The 18,614-nt window shown below is 41.3% G+C and overlaps 1 protein-coding gene across 2 annotated transcripts in view; it reads left to right on the forward strand.

Moving 5' to 3' along the window:
• The window catches only part of DMC1 (DNA meiotic recombinase 1), a gene marked incomplete at both ends in the record, with an annotated part of 30,234 nt that extends 14,958 nt beyond the window's left edge, over nt 1–15,276 (forward strand). For both annotated transcript variants that reach the window (XM_084255081.1, XM_084255082.1), the window contains 2 exons: nt 11,840–11,956; nt 15,207–15,276. In XM_084255081.1, coding sequence (XP_084111207.1) covers nt 11,840–11,956; nt 15,207–15,276 — 187 coding nt within the window. The remainder of the gene's footprint in view (nt 1–11,839; nt 11,957–15,206) is intronic.
• Between the last annotated feature and the right edge of the window lie 3,338 nt (nt 15,277–18,614).

An 18,614-nucleotide genomic window follows, 5' to 3' on the forward strand; every position in this document is an offset into this window, starting at 1 on the left:
CATACTTATACTCATGCATACATATACACATAAATATACGTATACACCAAGCATATGTATGCACACATATAATTTTGGTGAACCATTTGAGAGTTTCCTGCCCTGAACCAATGAGAATTATTTGCAGACATCATAACACTTCATAATATTTCATCATATGTCTTCTAAGAACAAGAACATTCTCCTACATAACTACCGTGTGATCACCACATTCAGGAAATGTTAACACTGGCATTTTTTTTTTTTTTTTAAGAGGCATGTTTTTTATTTATTTATTTATTTGTTTGTTTATACATGCACTGGGTACAGTCAGAAGCGCGGGAGGGTGAGAGAATTCACCAGAGCCAGAGCGGGGAGCAGAGCAGGCAGAAGGACCGAAGTACACTGCTGAGGGGAGCAGCGGGCGGCAGGAGAGGTCTGCGCGCCATGTGGGACCCTCCTCCGGTGGCCGGGGAGCAGCCAGGGATCGAACCGGCGCTGCAGAGGTCGCCGGCAGCTTCACAACCCAGCGCTCAACCACTGCGCCACCGGGGAGGCCCAACACTGGCATTTTAATGTTGGCTAATATACAGTTGTGTTCAAGTACCTCCAGGAGTCACAATAATATCTTTTATAATTGGTGGGTTTATTTTTTTTCCTATTCAGGATCCAATTGAGGATCATGCTGTGCATGTAGTTGTCATATCTCTTTAGTCTTCTTTAGCTACAGTGATTCCTCACCCTTCGATAGACTTTTATGACACTGACATTTTTGAAGAGCACATGTGAAGTGTTTTTCAGAATATTCCTCAAATTGGAGTTGATTTTTTTCCCTTGTTATTTAAAATGTTAAACAGTTTTGGCAGGAAAAGCAGTATTATGGTCCTCTCAGTGTATCAGGAGGCACTTGATGGCAGTTTGTCTCATTATTAGTCATGTTTGATCATGTGATCATGTGATAAGAGTTCTCTATTACAAAAGACCCTTTCCCTTTTGTAATTAATAAATCATTTGTAGGGTGATACTTGGAGACTAGTGTCAATATTGTGTTCTACAGTAAGTTTATATCCCCTGGTTTTAACATCTATTGGATAGTCTTGCTTAAATCAATGACTACATTGATGGTTGCAATATAAAGTGATATTACTTTTAGGGGCCTCCCCGGTGGCACAGCGGTTGAGCGCTGGGTTGCTAGGCTGCCCGCTGCCTCTGCGGCGCCGGTTCGATTCCTGGCTGCTCCCCGGCCACCGGAGGAGGGTCCCACATAGTGCGCAGACCTCTCCTGCCGCCCGCTGCTCCCCTCAGCAGTGTACTTCGGTCCTTCTGCCTGTTCTGCTCCCCGCTCTGGCTCTGGTGAATTCTCTCACCCTCCCGCACTTCTGACCATACCCAGTGCATGTATAAACAAAAAAACAAACGAACAAACAAATAAATAAATAAATAAAACATGCCTCTATAAAAAAAAAAAAATAAAGTGATATTACTTTTACACTGAGCTAATACATCATATAGTAGCAAATAAATGAGTCATTGATATATATTAGAAGGTATTTGACATGCTAATGTAAATTCCATGAATGTACTGAAATAAATGTGTCTCTCTTTAGACACTTTCTAAACTGTATCTTCTGCAGTTTGATTTACCTCTCACTTTTCAATATTCTTTCATAAATATTTTCTACTTAATCTTAGAAGATTCCAATGTGAAAATATGAACTACATAAATGGTATTAAGAAAGTAAAAGAGGTTAAGGAGAGGGAAATGAATAATTTAACTCATTCAATAAATTATTTATTAAAATACTACTATGTATCAAGGTTTTGGGAACTCACTAGTGAGCAAAAGAGACTGTGTGCCTTGACTCCACAAAGAAGAACAATAAAGGATGTCCATTCAACTCATAATTTTAAAGTCTTAGTAGGTCATGCATTGTCTGTAGTCCTGAGTGGTTCAGGCAGTCTTCTCTGCTTTAAAGGGTGTCTTTCATACCCAGGACATGAAGTACTTCACAACGAGAATAATTTTAAACTGAAGCGAAATGGAAGATTTTTAAGGCTTTCTTTAAAAAGAGAAAATGACTCATTGGCTTAGAGGGAGGAAGTGGGTTGCTTTCAAATAAAACAGTGCAAGTGAAAGAGCAATGTTCTTTCTTCAGGTGTGGGGAGGGAGCATTGAGGAGGCCACGACTGTCGATCTAGAGTTGGAAGGCAGAGGGAATGATGGAAATTAGGTCAGAGAGAGGTTCTATTTCTTATATTTGTAGAAAGTTTCATAAACAGTAAAACCATTTTGAATTGACTCCAATAAGACAATGAAAGGAAAAATAGAGAGGTGACAGAAAGGAAATAATTGAGGGATTTGGAGAGGGAGTAGAGTTATAATGAAGGGAGCGAAGAGTCAGAGAAGGTAACAAAGGCTAGTATTTTTGCTGGATAAGTTTGCTTTGAAGCATCTTGTCCTCTACCTACCCTGACTGTAAGAAAACAAGATTCACTATAATTAGTAGATTCTAAAGTATATTAAATTATAACAATGCAAATTAAATGCATGTCTTCATATAAAACACATAAATTACCACAACTAAATGAAAAAAAAAAAAAAAGGACAGTTTTTAAACTAAATGATTTCAAATGCTATTAGAAAACCTCCCATAAGGAAAATATCTGTTTTTCAGTGTTGAGGAACTCTAAGCTGCAGTGTGCCTGGGGCCTGTCAGAGAAATATCACTATAATTGGTATGAGTCCGCAAGTACACTGACAATAATTGAGGCTTATATCCCATGCATTATACTTGATGGCGCATCGTATTAAAAAGGAACAAAATTATAGAGGCGAGGAGCTGCCGTATGATACAACAGAGCAGTAGCTCCTAGATGAGGCTTATAGATACAGATTTTAGAACTAGAAAGATCCAGTTGAAGAGGGCCTAGAGATACAGAATCAAAATATCAGCCTGTAAAGCTCCACACCAGAGCAAATAATGTGAGCACGAATAAGACCCTGATGTTGCCACTTTCTTCATTTGTGTATTTGTTTTGCTGAAACAAAAAGTCATCGTGGAACATTTTTAATCTTGTAAATGTGCTGTCAGTCTTTTCTCTTAAAGATGTCACCTAGTGATTCAACATCATTAGCATAAATTAAGAGGCAGTATGGGGCCTCCCTGGTGGCGCAGCGGTTGAGCGCTGGCTTGCGAAGCTGCCCGCGGCCTCTGCAGCGCCGGTTCGATCCCCGGCTGCTCCCCGGCCACCGGAGGAGGGTCCCACATGGCGCGCGGACCTCTCCTGCCGCCCGCTGCTCCCCTCAGCAGTGTACTTCGGTCCTTCTGCCTGCTCTGCTCCCCGCTCTGGCTCTGGTGAATTCTCTCGCCCTCCCGTGCTTCTGACTGTATCCAGTGCTTGTATAAATAAATAAATAAATAAACAAACAAACAAACAAATAAATAAATAAATCTTTAAAAAAAAAAAGAGGCAGTATGGCTAGAAAAAAAAAAAATGTTAAACCAGAGGCACTAGTGTGGTGGCCTTGTGCAAGTCATTTCAACTTTTTAAACTTTACTTTTCTCCCCACCAAATTAAGAGAACTTATATTTTTTAAAAAGATTTATTTATTTATCTATACAAGAACTGGGGTATAGGCCAGAGGTGCAAGGGGGTGTGTGAGAGAGGATTCACCAAAGACAGAGTGAGGTGCAGAACAGACAGATTTCCTGAAATGTACTGCTGAGGGGAGCAGCTGGCAAGACAGGAGAGGTCTGCTGTGCCGTGTGGGTCATCCCTGACCGGGGATTGAACTCATGTTGCTGTGGCTGGAGATAGCTTGATAGCACTGTGTCTTTAACCCCTGTGCCACCAGGAAGGCCCGAGAACTTACATTTATTGTAAGCTCTCCCTGTGTCAGCATTATCTTCCATGTATCATCTTATGTAATTCTCATGTCACCTCAACATAATTCAGTCTCTGGGCCACCTGTTGTTTCCATGAAGCCGTTCTTAGTATGTTGCTGCCTCCTTCCCCTGCCCCTCCAAAAACCCAGAATTTCATCTTCAAAATGTTGGGAAAAGTATAAATTTTTCTATATATTTTGGGAGGAAACAGGAAGATATACTGCCTTTTTATAAAACCATCTCTTCTCCCAAAACAGGAAGATATACCTCCTTTTTATAAAACCATTTCTTCTCCCAAATTTTCTCTTTGGGCTGTACTCTTCTCTCCCTATCTTCTCTTAATCTCAAAGCATACTCCTCACTACCCAGCCTAATTTGAAGTTGTTCGGTTGGTCTGTTCTGGATCTTGCTCTCTATAGTATATTATGTTGTATCCTGTTCAATCAAAGTGGTATAAATGAAACAATCTCTCTTGATCCGTTTATTCCTAATGTCCACCCTCATCTCATTCTCCTCCTCTTACTCCCCCGTCCTTCGAGAAAAGGAGGAAAGAAGAGAAGAAAATAAAAGAAGGGGAAATAAGAGAATAGGCTAAAGGAAGGATGTGGGTGGTTTTCTGAAGCTGTTTTTACTTGGTCAGAAATAGAAGTAAATTAAAGCCCTCTAAAAGAATGTAGAATGCTATTACACCTTCTTGTACTTTACCTCAAGACTTGGTTATAACTGCTAGAATACTCAAGAAGTTCAAAGAAACTTTCAGAAAAGTTTCTTGGTCCAGTGTCACTGAAAGAGAAACTTTAAACTGAATCATTTAGTTAAATAGTAATAGTTACAATTGAATATCTCTTATGTGCCAAAATTAATTTAAGGATAGAGCTAGTGTGTGTATATGACCTGGCACTGTGCCTCACACATAATCTAACTCTTAGGCTCTCAATGAATTATATTAAATATATCTTGAGTTTTCTCAACAGCCCTAAGAGGTTTTTTGTTCCCATTTTACAGTAAAACTGAGATTCATAAAGTTAAGTAACTAACAATTAACATAGATAATAGGCATTTGAGTCAGGATTATTAAATCAGATAACAGTCACTGGCATAATGTCTTACCTAAATAATTTCATTTTATTCACATAAGCTACTCTATCAGTTAGGTACAGTTATTATCTCCCAATTAAAATTAAGAAATGGGGCCTCCCTGGTGGCCTAGAGCTTAAGTCTCAGTGCTTCTACCACATCGACCCACTGAAACAGCCTCAGTTTGATTCCCGGACAGGGAGCTACCCACATGGTGTAGCAGACCTCTCCTGTCTCGCCCGCTGCTCCCCTCAGCAGCGTATTTCAGTAGATCTGCCTGTTCTGCTCTCTACTCTGTCTCTGGTGAATTCTTTCACCCCCTGTACCTCTGGCCTACACCCAGTTCTATGTAAAAATAAATAAGCAGGCACTTGAAATGGTTAAGCAGTTTTCCTGAGGTCACACAGCTGGTTGGGGCAGCGGTGGAGCGCTGGACTGCAAAGCTGGCCGCAGCCTCTGCAGCACCAGTTCGATCCCCGGCCACCGGCGAGGGTCCCACATGGGACGCAGACCTCTCCTGCTGTGCCCGTTGGTCCTCTCAGCAGTGTATTTTGTAGGTCTGCCTGTTCTGTTCCCCACTCTGGCTCTGGTGAATTCTCTCACCCTCCCGTGCTTCTGACTGTAGCCAGTGCTTGTATAAATAAATAAATAAAAAGTTCATGTACCAAACATCAGGCTATACATGCCTGGGGAAAGGTTAACATCTATCATTTGAGACTTTGCAGGGATGTATCCATTACCCTGGTGAATTAGCCAGAGTTCAGTACCCTCAGTTTTGTGGCCGAGGTTTGGTTTGGTCAGTCTGCTGAGAACCATTGCAGCTCTAGGGAGCAGACTCATTGAAACTGCAAACCTGGGGAATGGCGCAGTTTGTGGGTCCTCACCCATGCACTTACAATTGCAAGATATGATTCAGGGCCTCCCCGGTGGCGCAGCGGTTGAGCGCTGGGTTGCGAAGCTGCCCGCGGCCTCTGCGGCGCCGGCTCGATCCCCGGCTGCTCCCCGGCCACCGGAGGAGGGTCCCACATGGCGCGCAGACCTCTCCTGCCGCCCGCTGCTCCCCTCAGCAGTGTACTTCGGTCCTTCTGCCTGCTCTGCTCCCCGCTCTGGCTCTGGTGAATTCTCTCACCCTCCCGCGCTTCTGACTGTACCCAGTGCATGTATAAACAAAACAAACAAACAGACCAGCAAACAAATAAATAAAGCATGCCTCTATACAAAAAAAAAAAAAAAAAAAAAGATATGATTCAAATGCAGAGTGTAAAAACAACAGGGTTTATTTACAAGGGGGATATTGGGAGAGATAAAAAAAAAAATGGAAAGAGTTTCTAAAACCACAGATGGCCATCTGTCCTACCCCAGATAGTGTCCACAGCGTCTGGTAGTCCAAACCAAAAACTACTTGTGAATGACAGCCTCCCTCTGATGAGAGCCTCAAGCTGGCGGTACACCCATAGGCAGTGGACCAGCACCCAACTCATGGTGGCAGCTGGAGGTGATCACAGGTGGCCTTGCTGAGGCAACTCCACAGCAGCCAACAGCAGCAATCCAGAGGCTGGGCTGGGCAGCAGCGGAGGCTCCAGCAACAGGCGAAAGCTCTAGAGGTGTGGGCATAGGTCAGCAGTGGCAATCAGGAGGCAGTGCCAGAGGCGGTTATCTCCTAGAGTCCCCGAACAAAGGCCATTGGCAGATAGCTCTTAGAGACACTGGGCATAGGCCAAGTGACATCAGTCAGGAAGTGTTACCGGTTGTGCCAGAGGCAGGAGCGGCAGTCAAGTGGTAGTGAAGGTCTTCCCAGTTGGGCGTCTCTGACCAGTTGAGGTCTGAAGCAAAGGCCTTTCCAGGCGAGAGTCCCAGGCAAGAGTTGGAATTCATCCGCTTCCCTGCCTTTTATGGCTTTCAAGGGTCCCTTCACACCTCCCAACAGTGGGCTTGGGTTTCAAACCTAATTGGCAAGTTTTCGCAATTGTCTTTGGTTTCACAACCCTAACCCCACTGGCATGAGAGACCTGACCTGCTCCTGGCCAGCCGCCTCCGCTGCACCATCCCCGAACAAAGGGCCTGAGAGCTCTTACAACAGCAGGCAAGCCAGTGAAGTTCAGTGAAAGCTCAGATGGCTAATTTACTAATGATGAAGAATGTAACCACATTTGAGTCCTTGTGATCAGTGGAGATTCATTCTCTCCTTCCTGGAAGACCCTATAGGAATCCAAATTTTAATCCAAATGCATTTATTAAATATGGAATCCAAGCAAAGGAAAATAATGCAGTGATTTAGGAGATTATCTGCCACATAATAAGTAAATCCTGGTGGTTATGTTATTCATACCCATCTACATTAGAGGGGGTAGGAACCATGAATCTCCTAAACTTAAATGAAAATTTTGCATATGTATACACAGGCATTTTTCGAGGAGGAAGTTGTACCTTTGGTTAACATGAAAGTGTTAGTGATCCTCAAGAAAGAGTAAAAGCCGTACAATCTAAACAAAGTTCTACACAGAATCCTGAATACCATGATGGAGCAAGTACAGTTTGAATTGTCTTGGCATTCTCCCACAGCTGAAGCTGTCATGCTGTGTGACAATCTATTTTAAGTATAACCTCTTAATTTATGAATCATTTTTGAGGCCTTTTCTCCCCATATCTCTCCTATATAGTTTATAGTAGTTTTGCAAATTCTGTTATTTATTTCCCCATTTAGTTCATTTGAAATCCTCTCCTTTGGAGATAATCTTAAAACTTAGGTTCTTCACCCAGAGTAATAAGTAGCAAGCAGTAGTACCCACACTCTTTTGTGCTCAGGGCACCACATTGGTAAGCACAGACAATAATTTGCTAAGTTTGTAAAGCCATGGCTATACAGTTAGAAGCTCCAGTATCCTGTTCTTCTTTAGAGCGTCTGTATTCAAGGTTAGGGAGATTACTTCAATTGGGGGGAAATCCTAGCTCCTTTTACATTTGCTTTTCTGTCAGAACTCCTTTCAGAAGTTACTGGAAAATATGTTACAATCTGTTTTCAGAAGGATGTAGGCAGGGAGACCCATATTGTCCTTTGTACATTCAATAATATTTACTGAGTGTCTTCTACATGACAGTCCCTGTTCTAGGCACTAGAATTACAAAGATGAAAAAAAGATTTAGCATTTGTGGGGGAATGAGACCCATGAATTAAAAATTACAAAGTAGTGTGCTTTCATAGGGGGAGTACACACAGTGGTATGAAAACACAAAGAAGACAGGTTCTACTGTTTCAGGGGATTAGGCAAAGTTTTCTAGAAGGAATGACATTTGATGGGTGAGCAGTAGCTAAATGAACAAACACAGTGGAGAAAGGGCTTTTGTTTCCAAGGGAATCGTATGTGCAGAAGTATGGAGGCATGGAAAGACAGGCTGAAATAAAGAGTTTGAGAGGGAAGGATGAAGAATAGTACAACTATAGAGAAGTGGGGAGATGGCAGATAGAAAGATAAGTTGAAGGAGTTCTGTTATTTTTGTGAAGCAGGCAATGTTCAAGGTGTGGGGACAGGAAAGGAAAAGGGTGCTTAAGGAGACTGCTGGAGGCTGCAGATGGGAGCAGCTAGCCACGCTCATATGGAAGAACTCCTGAGCAGTATTGCGAGACCATCTGTGAGAAGCAGTAACATAGCTGTGAAAACTCACCACCCATGTAGCTAATCCTGACTCTCCTTTCTTATCTCCTCTTAGTAGAAGTTTCTAGCTGATCTACCTTCTGTGGAAGCACCATCTTTCTGCAGTATTCTAATACTCTCCTTGGTATTTTTGTGACTTCTGTATTTTTAGTGCGAGAAGTAGTTGTGAGCACCCACTGTGTAACTAGTCGCTACAAAGATAAATACTATGTAGTCTGTCCTTAAGGAGCTTAGTAATAAGTAATAGAAGAGGGGTTGAAGGGGACTATATAAGTGAATAATAATAGTACTAAAGGAAAAACTTGAAAAATTCATTAAAGAAGCATAAATTCAGTGTTTACAAGTTCAGAGTTCACAGCCCAGTTCAGAATATCATCAAGACCTCAAGCAGCTCATCTAGATACCACATCGGATTCTTTTATTTATTTATTTATTTATTTATTTATTTATTTATTTATTTCTGGCAGCTCTGGTTTTTTTTTTTAATTATAAATTTTATTTTTATATTCCCCATACAATTGCGACCCCCTTATTTTGACCCCAATCCCTCCCCTCCCCGCCCCCCACCTCGCATAGAGTGTCTCTGGTTCATAGTTGTTTGTTGATTTTGATTTTCACTTTCTTATAGTTATTCATTTTCCTGGTCCCTTATTTAAGTTTTCTAGATCCCTGCTATGAGTGAGACCATCCGGTATTTTTCTTTTTCTTTCTGGCTTATTTCGCTGAGCATGATCCCTTCCAGCGCCATCCATGTTGCTGCAAATTGCATGTGTTTATCTTTTTTGAATGCTGAGTAATATTCCATGGTGTATATGTACCACATCTTCTTGATCCAGTCATCTATTTTTGGGCATTTGGGTTGTTTCCAAAGCTTAGCTATTGTAAACAGTGCTGCTATAAACATAGGGGTGCAGGTGCTCTTTGGAATTGCACATCGGATTCTTTTAAAACCTTGAAGAACTACCCATAATGTAGTGACCTGGGAAGATTAGAGCCATTCCATTAGAAAGAGTGGCATTAAGGGCCTCCCTTGTGGCCTAGGGGTTAAGTCTTAGCACTATCATAAATGTGGCCTGAGTTCGATCCCTGGCCAGGGAGCTGACCCATGTGGCGCAGCAGACCTCTCCTGTCTTACCCATTGCTCCCCTCAGCAGTATATTTCAGAAAATCTGCCTGTTCTGCTCCTCACTCTATCTCTGGTGAATCCTCTCACACACAAACCCTCGCACCTCTGTGTGCACCCCATTTCTTGTATACATAAATAAATTTTAAAGATCTTTAAAAAAAGAGAAAGTGGCATTAAGCATTATAGAGACAATTCATCTCAAGCAATTTTATCTGATTAAAATGACTTTATTGCTTTAATACCTCTTCAGATGCCTGTGTGGAGCACCCAGCCTCTTAACTTTTTACTGCTGTCAGCTACCTGGCTGCTTTCTTGACAATAGTTTATTCCAGAACTAAATCTTGGTGTTTATTTCCATATTGGACCTGAAGTTTCTTAACCAATCCTATCCGGTCCCATCAGGGATCTTATGGTCTTGTTTAACCTCTGAGCTATTTAATTAAACAACTCTTTATATTAGACTTCTTTACCAGAGAGCTTCTTACTCCCACCAACCTACAGTCTACTTAACTGCATGCCAGTCAGCCACATCCTCACTACACCAAGCCTCATGCTTAGAGTGAAGCAAGCAGAATTTGAATCCACTGTAAATATGGCCTCCCTCAGCTGAGGCTATTGTGCTCTATCACAGTTTATTTTGATCATGTAGATTCACTTGTTCATGTTCTGTTTCCTTTATTGATGATTTCAAAGTCTAGATTTTCTTCTGCATCAGTTGATATTATCATGTGTTTTCTTTTTCCTTCATTCTGTTGATATGGCATATTACATTGATGATTCCCTATGTTGAATCACTCTTGTATTCCCAGATTAGATCTTTCTTGGTCATGGTAATATGCTGCTGGATTTAATTTGCTATTTTTTTGAAGGGCTCACTATTAAGGTTTCTAAGAACATTTCTCTTCCTACCTGCGGAGTGTATCACTCAAGATAAATGTCAGTATTGATGACTATCTTGCAATCATAATCATTTTGAATTCACATGACTAGACATAGTAATTGCTTATCTTTTTTGTATCCTTCTTTAGAAGAATAAACATTAGGGGGCCTCCCCTGGTGGCACAGGTGGTTGAGCGCCATGCTGTGAAGCTGTCTGCAGCCTCTGCAGCGCTGGTTCCATCCCAGCCGGCCAGCGAGAATTCCACATGGCATGGCAGACCTCTCCTGTCTCGCCCACTGCTCCCCTCAGCAGTGTATTTCGTCAGTCTGCCTGTTCTGTTCCCTGCTCTGGCTCTGGTGAATCCTCTCACCCTCCCGCGCATCTGGCCTGTACCCCGGTTCTTGTATAAATAAATAAATTAATTAAAAAAAAAGAAAAGGAGACATTAGGCATCAGTGATAAAGACAATATTTTGAGATTATCCTCACTACAAATGTATAATCAGTTCAACCTTGAAGGCTTCCACAGTATAGTGATGAACAAGGAGTTTCTGGGCCTTCCTGGTGGCACAAGGGGTTCAGTCTCAGCACTATGGAAGCTATCAGCAGCCATTGCAGCATGAGTTCAATCCCTGGCCAGGGAGCTAACCCACATGGTGCTGCAGACCTCTCCTGTCTCCCCACGGCTCCCCTCAGCAGTGTATTTCAGTAGATCCTCCTGTTCTGCTCCCCACTCTGTCTCAGGTGAATCTGCTCACCTCTCAAACCTCTGGCCTACACCCCAGCTCTTGTATGCATAAACAAATCAATCTTTTTTAAAAAATCAAGGAGTTTCTCAGTCTGCTCTCATTACATCATAGTTTATTTATTAGACTCAACTACACTTGGCACATAGCTCGTTAATAAATATTTCTGATGAATAAATAATAAATTCAATTTTTGTATTTTGTAAAAAAAAAATTTACTTAACCCTACGAGTTTCCTAAAACAGCTCATTATGTTCTTTTTGTGTTTTCTCTTTTTTAAAAAAATTAAAATGTGAGCCATTTGTCATAGGAATCTCATTTGTCTGAACTGAATGGCAGTGGGGTATGAAGCAGCTCCACCTGCAGAGTTTCTGCCTCTGCTTGTTGAGAAGACGCGCCTACCCCACCCCCATCATCCACAGAAGGTGCCTTGTAATTGCAGATGTTAGTATAGCCACATGATGAAACCTGAAAGGTGTTTTGTTAATTCAGTTTTCAGGCAGACCCCAAAAAGCCCATCGGGGGACACATTCTGGCTCATGCTTCAACAACAAGAATAAGCTTGAGAAAGGGAAGAGGAGAACTCAGAATTGCCAAGATTTATGACAGGTAAATATATTCTTCTTAACCAGATTCTCTTTTATATAGTATTAAATAGAACTGCATCTTCTGAGCATCTAATTATTCCAGTGGCAGGTACTGTGCAAAATTCAAATGTGTGCATTTCTTTCTCAAAAACTATTCATTTCACTAAGAAGTTCCTACTATGCACAGATACTAGAGAGTCAGGAAATTTGTTGATGAACAGATTTGGTCCCTGATCTACTAAAGCTTGCAGTGATGCTAAATAATGAATTCATACCAATGAAAATGTGGTAAATGCAGGGCAGGGAAAGTGCAAAGCATGAGAGGAATAAATAGAGTCACCTTCCAGGTGTAGAAACCAAGGCCCCAAACAGTTAGGTGACCATTGTCCACTGTATCAATTTTCAGCAGAGCCCAGGGTGATTGTTTATAAAACTATCATCTGCTTAAACTCCTCCAATGGCTTCTCATTTTAATTCAGGCAAAAAGCTTAGTGTCTACAGTAATTCATAAAGCACTACATGAACGGCCCTCTTCCTCTTCCTCCTGCTTCCCTCCCCTCACCGCCACCCCCATACTCATTGTACTCCAACCTCAAGGGGCATCTTGATCTTCTATAAATATGCCAGGCATACTCCTGCCTTAGATCCTTTGTACTTACTGTTCTCCCTAGATGGACTAATCTTTCCCCACACAGCCCTCTTTCTGGTTATCTCCAAGTCTTTGATCAAATGTTACCTTCTCAACAATGCTCGTCTTCATGTCCCTATTTCTAATCACAAAGCTTCCTCCCCATTTCCGTATTTTGATCCCCCTTTCTCAGCTCTATTTTCTTTCCACGTAAACTTATATTCCAGTATATCATGTTTTTATTATTTCCATTATTTATGCTGTCACTTCCTCTCAAACATTAAGTTCCACAAAGACAGGAATCTTTGTCTATTTTTCTCACATATACATTCAGGTACCTACAAGGGGGATATAGCTGGTGCTCGATAAATATCTTCTTAAAGAGTAAATGAATGGGCTGGCCCCCACATACAACTAATAGATAGGACACCACAGGATTAGAATCTGTGCTACCTGAATCTAGGCCTACACTGTTTCTGTAGTTGAGTATAGGAATGAAGCCACTTAAATCATGCTATCTCTGATGTCTACTAGAGTTTTTGAGAATACTCTTTTTCCCCACCACTACCCCTTATGCCCCCTTTTGATGAAACAGGGACTGCTGACTGACCCCAGAGGTTCTTGACTTTGGTGCAGGAAGGAATTCATGAGGGAGTCAGAGTAGGTGTCAGAAATGAAGCTTTATTGCAGGTGAGGGTACACACTCAAGAGTAAGGCAGATTCAAGAGGGAATCGCACACATTATATACATAGTAATTATTAATAGTAAATAATTAATAGATGACAGTTCTGAGTAGCCTATACAGTCACCATAACCTGGATATAATAACAGCACAAAGTAGCAGAAAGCTCTTTCTCTCATGGTCAGGATTTTCAGATTTCTGTTTCTGGTCTAATCTTTCATTCCACTTTTAGCCATTCATTTCCAGCTGCTTCCTGAACTCCTCTGCATGAATGTTTGAACTGTGTGCGTCAAGCAACATATCTAAATCTAATTTCTTATTTTTCCCTTCTTTCATGTACACAAAACTATCTGTTCCATTTTTTAGCTCATGCTATTACCTATACCTGGGTACTCCCATTTTGCCTCTTCAAATTTTCTGTGAGGCCACTCCTACTCAGCCTCCCTAGCACGTCTTCTCTTTAGAGTTGTCATGTGCGTACCTACTTTATGAGACTTAGCTCACTTTGCATGTGTGTCGTATGTCACAGCTTATCTGCTAGACTTCTTGGGAGCAAAGAATGTCTTGTTTTTGTAAAAGCTATAGGGTCTAGTACTTGTCAAAGTATGACCTTCAAAAAGTTAAACATTTGACTTTCTTGCAAATAAATTTGAAATGAACACGTCAAAGATTCTATTCAACTCCTTAATTAATGAGGAAACACTGGGCCTCCCTGGTGGCGCAAGGGGTAAGTCTCAGCACTATGAAGGTATCAGTAGCCACTGCAGCACGAGTTCGATTCCCAGCCAGGGAGCTGACCCGCATGGCGCAGCAGACCTCTCCTGTCTCACTCGCTGTTCCCCTCAGCAGTGTATTTCAGTCAATCTGCCTGTTCTGTTCCCCACTCTCTGGTGAATCCTCTCACCCCCACCCCTGCACCCTGGCCTGTACCCCAGCTCTTGAATGCATAATAAATAAATCTTTAAAAAATATGAGGAAACACAGATTCAAAGGATAATTTAAAGACCAGAAATTTATGTAGTTAGTCAAAGGAATGCTAAAATAAATTTGCTCATGGAGGCAAAAGTTGTTCAACTGGAGGGATATCTGTTGTTTTACCACATAATGGAATTCATTTCCATTGCTACAGAATCACCTGTGTTGCTTCAGTTTTATACCTCTGCTCCTGTAGAGTTGTAGAATAAATTAAAAGGCAAAATTTAAAACAGCATATAATCATGACTCATCTACAACATAAAATGCCAAAGATTTTATTTAGCTCATTAATTAATGTGGAAACCAATCAGATTGTCTAACCAGATCAAAGGAAAAATCTACCACACATAACGTAGTCAAATACAGAATGCTGGAATGAATTATAAATTAATTAAAAATAGGTCAATAGTCATAGAACAACAGTTGTTTTCCTCCTCACACCATTTACATTTCTGTGCCTAGGAATATGTTTTACTCAGTTTTCTACTACTTACAAAGTTGTAAAATAGCTCAAAGTCAACAAAAGACAGAGCCCTCACAGAATTGGATGACCTGGAAGAATGTGTTAGACAAGCTATGTTTTCACTGAAGGCACCTAGTGACCTTTTAGTTTATTTCAAACCTTTCACACTTTACCCCGACATTAACTCTAATCACTAGGAAGGTGCACACCCCTTCAGAATTAAATAGCCCCCGAAGGCCCACTGCACATATGCTGTAAGAAAACCCAGTTACCCCTTTCACCTATTTCTAAATTTGGAGTGATTTTTTCTTGACATTTAGGACCTTACGTAAAGAGGTTGTTCAATAAATGTTTATGGGGGTCAATAATACTTGTAGATAAATTGTGTGGTCCACATTTAGCTGTACCAACTCTGAGATGTCTCTGGAGACTCAGACTGATAGGAGTATGGTGCCTGTGACATGCATATAGTATTTATAGAAATAGAGCTTTTTATAAACTCTGTTCTCTTATATTCTGTTAGCCCTGAGATGCCTGAAAATGAAGCCACCTTCGCAATAACTGCTGGAGGAATTGGGGATGCCAAGGAGTAGGTGGAGAATTGATGCAAATTGCTTCTTAGTGCTTATTAGGAGCTGAAGAAATAGAAAAGTAGTCTCAAATTTCAGATTCTGAAGTAAGAGTTTGTTTTTTTTTTCACGTTATTAAAGTCAGCAAGAGATTGAAATCTTAAATTTATCTTAAAAGTCCTTGATTTATAATAACTATACTTTGCATGTTAATTCAGGAATAAATCTGTTGAAAAAAGTTGGGGAAAAGGCGCTTGATTTCCTCACTTAGCTTTCCAAAGTGAGCCCTTATAAGCAGATAGAGAGTCTAAGAACTCAGAAATGTCCCATTTTCCTGCCAGGGGCCTCTTCAACAATTAAAGAGGCAGAGACCAAAGAGGGAGTCCTGCAAGGGAAGGTTGTTTACAGGACACAAAAAAGCTCTTTTATTTATAAAATACTGTATTCTCATCTTTATAGCAACCAAAAAGAAACATGAAATTAAGCTAAATTTTAAACCACTGACTTTTGACAAATTGAAATTACTTTTTAAGAATGTACTTCTGATGTATGTGTATTTTATTGGAAACATAAAAAGGAAGGTAATTAGGAACTTTACAAATTTGGGTGAAAAAGGAAGAATGACTTGCATTTTAAGTTTTGAATAAAGAATTTCAAATCTTTTATAAAATATTAAAAATGTAAAATTCATTTTAGAAATGTGTAAGAGAATATTGTTTTTTATAATTGTTAATATCTAGTTTTCAAAATGCATGAATCATAAAATATTTAAACATTAAAATACTAATTATATGCACAATGACAATCTTTATAGCTTCAAAAAGATTTAATCTCTTATGTTACTCAATTTGTATGAAAATCCAAGCATTGAAATTACCATTTATTGCAAAAAGTATTGTCTTTCATCTTTGATCTTCCCTACGTTGTATATGGAATGCTGTGCTAAAGAATATATAGGACAGTATATTCCTGTCCAATCATTTCTTTCTAATGAGCAAAGAAAATAAAACAAGGACAGAAAGGAGAACAGGATAGGTTGGCCATGCCAAAGTGAGGGATTGCAATTGACTGACTCAGAAAAGGGGAAGTCTTTCATGAAGAAGAGAGGGACGGGAGACTTAGACCCAGGTGAGACCTGACTCAGGATATGTATCATTTTTTTTCTTGCATCGTTTCCATTTCTCCATCTCAGTAACACTCTGGATTTCTTTTCAAGAGTCACCTCTCCCTATTCATGGATTCATGCCATCTACCCTGAAACATCACTTGGGTGAGTGTATGGGTTAAAGGCCACTCATACACACAAAGACGGCAGGGCTGCAGCAGCAGTGTCAACCTCCCCAGGTTGTTATTGATTCAGCCTGCGGAGCTGCATGGATACATGTCCATTCCCAGGGTGCTTCTCTCTTCTGCCAATTCAGTGGTTTCCAAAGTCCTTGTGCTAAGTCTCCTTTGGCTTCATTATCCAGAGTTGGAGTCTTCTGCTCGCAGTCTAGGGGTCTCGCCGAGGCACTGATGAGGTGACTCCCAAATGCTGTCTCGGGACTAGAAAGAAAGGAAGCTGGGAAGGCTATGCTGATACTCAGGCGGGAGAGTCCTGCATACTCATACTCTTCTCTGCCAGTCTTCAGTATTTTAAAAGGAAAGTTGTTAAAGAGACTATGTTAGTTGGGATCTTACTTAGCTGAATATAAGAGAAAACTCCAAAATAATAGTATCTGAAACAAAATCGAGGTATATTTTTCACTCATAGACAAGAAATCTGAAGCCAAGAAGGTCAGAGCTGCTGTGGTGGCTCTGCTTTGCCACTAGGAGCCCAGGATTCTATCTTTCTGCTTGACTATCCTAGGTCTTGGCTTCCAGTCTCAAGGTCAGCTCATGATCTGAGATGGTGTCTGGAAAGACAGAAGGGGAAAAAATGTCCATCTATCTGAGTCAGCTCTCCACACAGTACAACACTTCTACTCACATCTCTCTGGCCTGAGCTCTGGGGTATCTGTAGCAAAGAGGGTGGGGAAGTATAGTCTTTTGTTCTAGATGGCAGCACACTATATATTAAAGAAGAAGGAGAGTGGTGGTCAGGTAAGCAACTAGCAGTTTCTACCACAAAATCTTTCACCTCCTTAGCAACAACAAATTATCAAACATCTATTCTGTAGACAAGTCATTATAGGCATTCTGTCCTTGTCCTAGTAGAGCTTGCTGAGGAGTCTATGGGTTAGGATGCCTGCAACTGCAAGTGACAGAAAACAACATAAAGTGATTTAAACCATGAGGAAATTGCCGTCTTGTAAAATAAGTCCAGAAGTTGACCAGCTCCATTGTTAATTGACTGATTCTATAATATCATCAAAGGCAGGTTCTTCTGCTCCATTTTTCCTTCTTTAAGTGTTGGTTTTCTTCAAAAGTTCCCCTCATGGTCAAAAGATGGCTTACATTAGTTACTTTCACGTCTTAGCACAACTACAACTAGAAAAAGACAAGGCACATCTTTCAGGCACAAGGAGACAACTTAGTGATGCCACTGCGTTGGGCTCATGCAGTGCCTGGAGGGTCTGAGATGGCTGGCTCCTGTATCTGGACTCTTGGCAGGGAGGGTTGCAAGGGCAGGACTGCTCTCTGTCGTCATTCAGTCGTCTAGCTTGAGCTCCCTCACGTAACCCTGATGCGAGCTGGCGTGCCTCCAAGTGTGTGCAGACTATATTTGGCCCCTGTGATCAAAATGATGTAAATACCAGGGCTGCTTGGAGACTCCAGTTGGTGTTGCGCTGACCTCTGGATGCTTTCACTGTCTGTGTCCTTATGTTCTGGTTTGTGGAGCCACCTGTTTACTTCACATTACCAAGACTGTGTGTTTCTAAAGTACAGTTGACTGGAACAATCATAAAGCTCATGGTCAGTTCTCCTTTTCCTTCTGTTCCTCAGCAGGATGCTGTCATCCTTCCTTTCTGACTCTCCACTCAGCAACATGACTGATCAATACCCCTGTTTCTATCTGGGGAACACATACGAATCTATTAAAATACATGAGCCCACCCCTCTAATTCCTGCTCAGTCTCTAAGGATGGGCTTGGATTTAAGCATCTATCTCCTTCCTTTCTGCCAGTCAGTGAGGGTTGACTTTCCATCTTTGTCAAAAGCAAAACAAGAATCCCAATCACCCGTTCTTCAGGAGAGAAGAAATCCTTGTGTTTCACAGCTAACCTGAGGCCCTGCTCCAGTTCAAGAGTTCTTGGGAGGTCAAGGCCATGGTCACACAGGCCTGGCTGGTCTGATCTCTTCACTCTTGAGTTCCACCCAGGAGAGCTCAGGACAGGGCCCAGAAGGTGACATGCAGATCTCCCTTAGCCACAGTGACCCAG

Source organism: Talpa europaea (assembly GCF_964194135.1).
Source record: "Talpa europaea genome assembly, chromosome: 15".
Taxonomy (NCBI): Eukaryota; Metazoa; Chordata; class Mammalia; order Eulipotyphla; family Talpidae; genus Talpa; species Talpa europaea.